General features: G+C 35.1%; 2 protein-coding genes across 2 annotated transcripts in view; one reads left to right on the top strand and one right to left on the bottom strand.

Annotated features, from left to right (window-relative positions):
• Positions 1-3,715, top strand: part of LOC106162704 (U3 small nucleolar RNA-associated protein 6 homolog) — a 32,212-nt gene extending 28,497 nt beyond the window's left edge. Inside the window, exons 16-22 of the mRNA XM_013540071.2 lie at positions 2-79; positions 1,304-1,489; positions 1,837-1,914; positions 2,220-2,332; positions 2,639-2,705; positions 2,890-2,962; positions 3,218-3,715. Coding sequence (XP_013395525.2) covers positions 2-79; positions 1,304-1,489; positions 1,837-1,914; positions 2,220-2,332; positions 2,639-2,705; positions 2,890-2,962; positions 3,218-3,375 — 753 coding nt within the window. The 3' untranslated portion in view covers positions 3,376-3,715. The remainder of the gene's footprint in view (position 1; positions 80-1,303; positions 1,490-1,836; positions 1,915-2,219; positions 2,333-2,638; positions 2,706-2,889; positions 2,963-3,217) is intronic.
• Positions 3,716-3,736: 21 nt separating this feature from the next.
• Positions 3,737-9,099, bottom strand: LOC106162703 (kelch-like protein 24). Its single transcript, XM_013540070.2, has 8 exons — positions 8,301-9,099; positions 6,899-7,902; positions 6,530-6,676; positions 6,199-6,330; positions 5,827-6,003; positions 5,237-5,383; positions 4,723-4,888; positions 3,737-4,408 (listed from the first exon to the last, which is right to left on the bottom strand). The coding sequence occupies exons 2-8, from the start codon at positions 7,866-7,868 to the stop codon at positions 4,255-4,257; spliced, it is 1,893 nt and encodes a 630-aa protein (XP_013395524.1). The 5' UTR covers positions 7,869-7,902; positions 8,301-9,099; the 3' UTR covers positions 3,737-4,254.
• Positions 9,100-9,165: the final 66 nt, after the last annotated feature.

Here is a 9,165-nt window from a genome sequence, read left to right as displayed (position 1 = left end):
GCGGCTGGCCAGGTGTTGTGGTGCATTTCAATGTGCACAGAAGGTGGGCCTACTGTCAGAGAACATGTTTGAAGAATGGGTAGGTCCTGATTTAGAAGTTCACCGAACCAGAAAGGCAGTGTGCCAAGCTAGAAAATTGATCTTTTTCATCATACCTTTTAAGTAAATACAATCAGTGCATAAAGCATTCCATTGGCAATCATGCTTTCTTAATATTTCCTATTGTTATCAATTTAATTTCTGATTGAGAATATTTTCCTTACTAAGTAAGACTGCGCCATATGTGATAGCTAATAAGGCCTTATTTATTGGTCCATGTACCAAGAAAAAAATTACATTGTTTTTCACATTGATCATATAGCAATAGGTGAAAATGCTTCGGAATCAAAATTGTATGGACAATTAATTCATGTGGGAATATATGCTTGTTTTATGGGTGTCAAGAGCTACATTTTCTCATTGCATTTAGCAGTTTATGTATGACAGATTGCAACACACTTTCATCAAAACAGACTTTTGCTCAGAAACATTGCATATATACATACTCTTACAGTAGCTGGCAACTCTCTTGGGGCAGAAATTTTAACAGCAGTTGATTTTTCTCCCTGTAGTGATGTTTAGTCTCTCCTCTTTTACATGGCCTTGTTTATAATTACTCCTGTTTGAAACTCCTTGTCCACATGCATGTTTGACCTCTCTCCCTGAGGGGCACACTTCTGAAGTTTCTGCCCCACTGGGTTACACTTGAATGGAAGTAATTGAATGCCTTAGAACATGTTACCAGTACATGTGAAAATTGCTGTTGCAAAAGTGGAATGTCTTAATGTTCAGTTTTTTTTTTTTTTACTGTTTATTTTTCAGTAATCTAGGTCATTTGGCTGTTGTACAAAGAGATTTCTTAATGAATAAAGCTTTTGGTAAATCAAAGATGACTCATTGTAGATTGATACCATTATTTTGTAAACAGTGGAATTGATATACCTAAAAATGACCAAAAATTTGAGGGTAATGATTTAGGTTCTAAGGGATCAGGTTAATGATTATTTTTTAAGTGGAAAATGTCTCTGCTACTAAAATGCAAATTGACAATTGCCTGGCAAACAGTGGCACACTTTCAAACTTAATTTAAGCCTAAAACAGAGAGTAATATAATGACAATATATAGTGGAACATTTACATAGTACTTTCCTAAATATTTTTTTTTACCTTTCACTGACAATTTTTTTTTATAATTTGTTTTCCACAATTCACTCATTAGAATTCTCTTTATCTGCCTTTTATAATTTTGAATTTTTATGCCCAGGTTGAGTTATTAACCAGTACTGCCCAGATCAGCCAGGCTTTGGAGGTGATTTCTCAGGCCACCAGCTTGTATCCCAGGTGTGTCAAACTGTGGATGTGCCACCTAAACCTTGCCATCACTACAACTGAGGACAATCATCAACTCCATAACTTATTTCAGAAGGCACTTAGTTCTGTTGATGATCAGGTAAAGAGATAATTATTGTGAGGAGTAACCAAGAATAAATTTTTAGAATATAGTAACTGGTATGTCCTGATGTTGGTTTAGGAGAAAATTTGAAGATAAAAAAAGATTAAAATTGCTCACTAAAACTAAGATAAAATGTATTTAACTTAGTCTGGAAATGGTTCTCCTTATTGATCTATTTGAAAAGATTTACTTTGAACATAACACTCTGAAATAATAATTTTTTGGGTTTCCTCTCTGACATTGTCCAAATTCTAAGTGCATGTGCTTTTATTTGTATTATATTAAGTTGCATTTCTGTGTTTTTATTTGTCAAATTGAATCTTATTTTAAAATGTATCTTGCAGGATGCCTTACCAATTTGGAATATGTTCTTCCAGTGGGGAGTTGCAGTGAAAATGGACAAAATGGATGATGTTTTGCAGGTATTTTAAAACCTTATTTTCTTGTTTCTTTTTTACCTATATCATCAGTTGCAGAATAACTAATTATTAAAAGAAATATTTTTTGTCTTGTTGTGTGGGAATGGTAACTGCATCCTCTCTTATATGTAGTTTTAATGTTACTGTAACTGTAAACATATCACAAAGGCAGACTTAATTTTTATTAGGCTATACCTGTAAATTTTGGAACTCGGATATTACTTTAATATATAACAGGTGCCATATTGAAGATATTGTTTTTTAAAATTATTTAATTTAATTTCATTATTCATATTGATTGTTTCTAGAATGGTATAAATATGTGCAAGTCCAGAGATGTAGTGGTATCACTAAAGGTGCTGTACTTAGAGTGGGCAGCACTTCATGACGGCGTACACAAGGCAAAAGCAGTGTATAAGAGGTAGGTTACATTATGCATAACTTCAATATCAGAACACCCTTCAATATCTGACCATGTATGGAAAATTATGAAAACGTTAAATTTCCCTGTTGAAAAGCAGTTTTTTTATAGTTAAAACAATAATTAAGTTGGTAAAATATCATTTTTCTTTGCACAGCATATTAGTTTTGTTGAGAGGTTGAGGTAATTGTGGTAGAGGTGACATAAATGCAGTGGATCAACGTAAATTCCCAGTCATGCAATTTTGGCCTGTGTATATTCTCACATTTTTTTTCAAGATTTTCTCACAGTATTTTAATATTTCAGTTTATCCAAAGCTCAACCAGTTTCATTAAGCTTCTACAGAAAGTATATAGAAGTAATTAGCTCTCAGGTATGTTCTTTTTTTTTTTTTTTTTTCAATTTCAGTCATTTTCTCCTATTACTCTATTGGCATATTGCTCCGTCTTATGTTGCCTATTTGAAGTAATTACTATTACAAAATAAATGTAATATCTATACCAGTGCAGGATGAACTTTATAATTGAAAGCTCAGTGTTTCCTTTTTTTAATTTCAGTCAGCCTTCAAGATGAAAACTTTACGCAGTGTTTATGAAGATGCACTACGAGAATATGGCACACATAACACAGGCAAGTTGACGTTTCAGTATTTGTTAAATATTTAAAACTTTAATCAGAATGTTTAAACAAGAAAATTATTGTAGTTTTTCTCATGTCTTATTTACTGTAGTTTTGGAGTTTTTTTAATTTCAAAGTGTAAATTTAGTAAAAGTAGATATAACGGGGAATACTTCAATTTGGCATCATTTTGATAAGGGCTAAATGCACTGTTGCTTCAATGTGCAAAACTTGTTAAACAACTGGAAATTATATGAAATTTTCCAGATCTGTGGTTAGATTACATAAGTCTAGAACTGAACCACTGCAAGGGAGAGCCTGAGAATGCTAGCAAGTTGCACTGGAGAGCTATGAAGACACTTGATGGGCAGTTGACAGAAAAATTCATTGCTCAATACACGTTACTGCAGACTGGACATGCATAAGGAATTTTATATTGGATATCACTGAAAACTATCAGATTTATACTACAGATAAAATCAATACACAAATGAAAGATTTAGTATTTATACAGCAGCTAACAAAACGTTATGAATAATATAACTGAACTACTACGTAGTGCATGAGAGTATTTTTAGGTCCATATACAAGTTGCAGTGGTAAGACTAGTATGAAGGTGTTGTTGCCAGTATGAGGTTTTTAGAAAACTGTGTTTTGAAATTGGTGAAAATAATTGCAAAATTTGAATTCACTTTGAAAAATTAATAGTCAGAGAAGGAAGGAGACGCGGATCAGATAAGAATAAAGAGTGAGAAGCTATAGGAATCAGAAGTTCACTTCTTTACATTATTTTAAATGAAAACTTTATTCGTCACTATTTCAAATGACAGTAGATTCTTACTGACTAATGGAAACAAACTTCTCAGTCTATAACATGTCTGGTTGTTAATGATCATGTTTTTGCCTTTCCTCTCTTCAGGTAAAGGAAGGTACAGGCCTCCTGTGTCTGTCTTCTGTGAACTTTTTATTTTAAATCCAAATCATTTATCTCAAAGTATTAGCAAGATTTTCCAAATTACCTTCCTATTGCACATTTCTTGAAATCCCTAAGTAACCAAATACTATCTAATAAAAAATTTACTGATAAATAACTTACACTTCTATTAAATAATAAAACCTTTGCAGGCAAGTCCACAAACTTTTTCAAAAATTTGGAAAATCTCTTCAGGTAATTCTTGGCTTTTTAATACAGCAACAGTTCAGTAGAATCTATCATACTTCACAGCAATCATGTCTGCATGAAAAGTGGGAGCTTGCTCTGGAATCCACCTTTTCCTTGCACAACATTTTAACAACTTTCTGGCTCAAATGACACAAGATTCCACTTTTTCCTTGAACATCAGATCTCTCCGTATCATCATGGCGACACAACTGAGCCAGCTACGACTTGTGGGCATCTCTCCAACAATTTCCCACTCATCTTTATCCACGTTGTAACACTCAATGGTATCATGGTATCTGAAATATGAAGTAAATCAAGTTAACAAAAAGGCAATAAAATTATCATAAACCATGCTGAGTGTTGGTATTTGTAGGAATCAGTAGGGTGTCAATTGTATTGGTATTTTTATCTACTTGTCTAATGTAGGGTTGTCTTTGCATGTGCCTTGAAAATGAAGGAAAAGTATAAGTCGCCTTTGCTTTGCAACCAAATCTTATCCAGAAATCTTCTTTTCTTACTGTACTGTAAATCCCCTTGTCTTTCAGCATTCTACTTAATGGACCGAACTTTCAGATCAATATTTAGTCTTTTACAGTACATTTGTTCTCACCTGTCCCAACCCTCCTCTCCTCCACACACGTAAATCTTGCCGTCCACCACAGCGACACCTGGACGATAGCGTCTTTCATGCATGGAGGCTCTCAGGGTCCACTGGTTGGTGCTGGGGTTGTAACATTCCACTTTGTTTGTATTCTCTGTAGATGCATGCCACCCACCTAAGAAATATCAATACAAACAAAAACTTATAGCAGGGAAACATGCAAATCTATTTATAAGCACTAGTTATTTCAGTGCATGCATGTATATAAATCTGTAAAACCTATATTAAAACACAGGATAACACAGCTTTTTATACATCAAACTTTTTTTTTTTACTTTTCATGATTGGGTTACAAATTTCCTGATGTGTGTGTTTTAATGTTACATGTATGTTTGAATACTTATCCCACTCAAACTCAAATTACATTTTCAAAATAGCAGCAGTATTAAACACGAGAAGCAGTGTATAGATTAGAATTACTAGTACTTCAAAAATAGAAATTATCAAAATGATTTACATTTACCTATAACATACATGGATCCTCCCAGCACACAGGCAGCTGAGCCTGACCTTGCTATTAGCATTGGTGCTAACTCTGTCCACTGGTTAGTTCTAGGGTTATAGCACTGTACTAGATCTATACCATCCCCATCTTCCAATACTGCTCCACCTAGAAACAGGCAGAGTAAGTTTTAAGTAAATCATCTCTTCTTGTGGTCTATGTTGAAAAAGTGAACTTTATACATAGTAAATTCCAAAAAAATTCAGAAATTACCAAAACTAACATATTTTGGTATAAAAGACATATGTCAAGCTGATTTTAGAAAATTTTGGTTGAAGATTCTTGGTAATATTTTTCTTTGTTATTAAACAGATTGATACACGTATTTCTATATCACAAATACACACCATGCAGATAATCAGAATATAGACACAGTGTATGTATAATATAATGAGACTCAAATGTTTATTCCGTAGTAGGATTTCATGCATAAATTTCACTCTATAAAGAATACTGCTGAGTTATAATAATATCTGAGGGATATCAATGGTGACAGGCTTAAATGTGAAATAAATTCTCTTCACAGTCAAAAAGACCTCCATCATACTTACCAGTCACAAACAGTAGGCTGTCATGTGCCACAACTGCAGGACTCGTGACTGAGATTTTCATGGGAGCCACAAAAGACCAACTATTGGAGAAAGGATTGTACCTCTCGACCGTATCAAGTCGTGCTGTTCCTTCCCAGCCACCCACAGCATATATGAATCCATCCAACATGGCAAGACCTGGCAACATTGATTATTCAATTTTGAAAAGTGAAGATACTGACTTGCCCTAGGTTTATTTCACCCAACCAAATCACATTTAGGTTGTGAGTCTCTTTAATACAAGATTTTTTCAGCTTAGTTAATCCTGGCTTTTTTTCTCTGAAACAGATTTCGCTGATTATTAAAAAATGTTTTCTATATTGTGCCTAATACCTAATTCTGAGCGTGGCATATTCATAGGTGTCATCTCTAGCCAGTTATCAAAGCAGGCATCATATCTCCACATACTTCTGCTAGCCGAGCCATCAGGGAACTCGCCTCCTGCCATATAAAGTTGGTTGCTCCCTAGAAAATCATTGCAATAAATCAATAAATCATCCAAATAATCAACAAGTTAGTAAAAGGGTGTAAGTGCATGCTTTCTTTTTTAGGATTGTGGAGGACTTTTGTGTATTTAACCTACTTAGTCATCCCTTCGTAGCATACAATTTAATTAAAAGTTGATTTCAACAGTGCTTTTTTTTTTAAATATAATTAAACCTACCTGAAACCACCAGGCCATGTTTACTGACAGCAAATGGCAAACATGCCAATGTTTTCCATGCATGTGTCTCTGGATCAAAACTTTCCACACTTCTCAGGACAACCTTGTCATCTTCCCCTCCCACAGCTATGATTACCTCAATATAGCCTGGAACATTTTATATCATGTCTTATAACTGTTCATGATGTCATGAGTGATTACCATTATCAACAGCCTTACTAAATATTTGTCACTGATAACATGAGAACTCCAAATATGCTTTTAAATAAATGGCATGAGCAAACATTCTGTTATACTTTAAAGAGAATGTAGTGTAAAGCATATTGAGTAAATATACAAACAACTCTTTACTACTGCCACTGCACTTACCAGATGCCTTCCTGTGTCTTGTTCTTGGACTTCTGAGTTCAGGTCTTCTGTCCTCCAACAGCTGATATGTTTTAGCTTCTTCCACTAACTTGAGGCACTTCTCAGACCCACGCACCACTGGGTGTTTCTCTACGCAGTCATGAAGAAAATATGGACTAACTAAGGGCAAACGAACATGTTCCAATACAGAAGGAAAGTCTGACTGACGTCCATTAATATCATACTCCAACCATCTAATCACAGCATTGAATACAATTTCTTCATTGTCTACATTTAATGTGTCATCAGATATAAACTCTGTTAGCTTGGTTTTAGTTAGATTGAGTATTTCTTCATGTTGACATACTTCTGGGAAGTGTTTCAGTGTGTACTGTTTAGCTTTTTCTTGCAGGCTCTCACAAGCATGTGTCTCAGCAAAACAATTGATGCCTATGCAATTTGATTCATCCATGTGTTGTTCCATGAACATGCAGCAAGCATCACGCACAGGGAGAACTTGTAACAAGTTGGCTGCTGACAGCAAAGACTGCACATTGTCTTTTGTGATGAGGATTTCAGCAGTGTAGGCATAGTTTATCAGAAGTTCAATCATGCCACAGTCCACCCCATTTATACATACTTTCTCTTGTCTGCTTTCTGCCATTTCAGTTGAAAACATAGCCTTGAAGTATGGACTAAAAGAAGCCAGAACAATCTTATGGCTAGCAAATTCCTCTCCATCAACACATATATGAACATCACAAAAATCTCCTGATAATCTCAGATTGTTCAGTCCTGTCAACAACTGTAATGGGTAAGAAGACTCCACAAAGAGGAATTCATCAACATCAGTGAGATCAGTACTTAGATCTAGAACTGTCAGTGCTGCCCCCTCTGAGCTGGCCACAGACTCTGTGCTACTGTTCCGTTGGTGAGGCCTCACTGGCAAGGAGCAGAGTCTCTGTCGCTGTAGATTGGCTGAACGTGGCATGTCGTTAGCTTATTTTTTTGCTGCATCTGACACTCTTACAGTAAAAAGGTTATTTTAGAATTAACATATTATGTATGATATCAAACAGAAATTTATGTACCTCAATGAGAATTAAATTACTTTTTAGCTATTATAATAGTTTTAACATTTATGCAGTGTAGTGATGGACAATGGCAACACGTTAATGCAACAGTTTTTGTTCAACCTGAATTATAAAAAACTTATTACATCCATTAAAAGAAAGAGAGCAACGGTAGTATGCACGCTATTGAGTAGCACGAAATTAATGCGTTTAGCACTCCCATTGACGTTTCTTATTTGAACTGTCAATTTTAGAGTTGCTAAACGCATGGATTTTGAGCTAGTTGTAAAATAGGGGAGGGAGGGGGAGGGAAGGGGGAGAGAGAGACCACACAAAACCTATATGCATACCTCTTCATACTGTGGACCGTGGAAACGCCTACAGACAACACACTGAGAGCTGTTTATTTCTTCAATAAGCTTGCTGTGCGTTTCCGTACTCCATACATTGGAGATCTAGATTGCTACAAAATCCTCAACTACCGCAACATAAGAGAATTAAAACTAACCAGCAGTGTACTGTACGCGGATATCAGGTTGGGTACATGTAGGGATGAGAGGAATTATATCTTCTTACTTTCATTAACATTTTCTACGTGTCACTGACGCTCAGTTTGCTGTATTCACTATGCTTTTAAACCATCACCTTGCTTCCCTTTGTAAAACCATTTACAGCAGTACTGTAATAAGTCCCTAGATATATCAACATTATTTCCAATTCACAATTCCATAAAAATGTCAGTGCATCTGAAACTGCTGCGGGCATAAGTGTTATTAAAAAAATCATACTTGGTAAAATTCTCAAAAAGTTGCACAATCAGTTTAAGAATCTGATTTTTCTTCACTGAAATTAAAAAGACAAAAGGTACATTTATATATTCTTAAAGGTGCCTATCATGATATTTTTCCTTGGGGGAGGGGGGGGGACCATACTTCAAATAATCTTCCTGGGTAAACAGTAATTTTCTCCAACTAACCTTTCATCCTTGGGACTTGACATTTGCCATAACTCTAGGAAAATTTAAAAGTCCTTCACCAACGTTTCTTTTTCAAAGTCCACCATCACTGTGAACACCCACTTCTGGATTGTGCACAATTCCAAATGGGGTAAAAATAGTTGAGAAATGGTGAGATTTGCCAAATGATAAATTATTTTGGAAGCAGTAATTCATGACACACATCTGTTCAAAATGACCAAAAAGTACTATTTGTCCTA

Source organism: Lingula anatina, chromosome 2, assembly GCF_051362555.1.
Source record: "Lingula anatina isolate TDL-2025a chromosome 2, LinAna3.0, whole genome shotgun sequence".
In the NCBI taxonomy this organism is placed as follows: Eukaryota; Metazoa; Brachiopoda; class Lingulata; order Lingulida; family Lingulidae; genus Lingula; species Lingula anatina.
The sequence above is the reverse complement of the archived record's forward strand: the minus strand, read 5'-3'. Positions and strand labels throughout refer to the sequence as shown.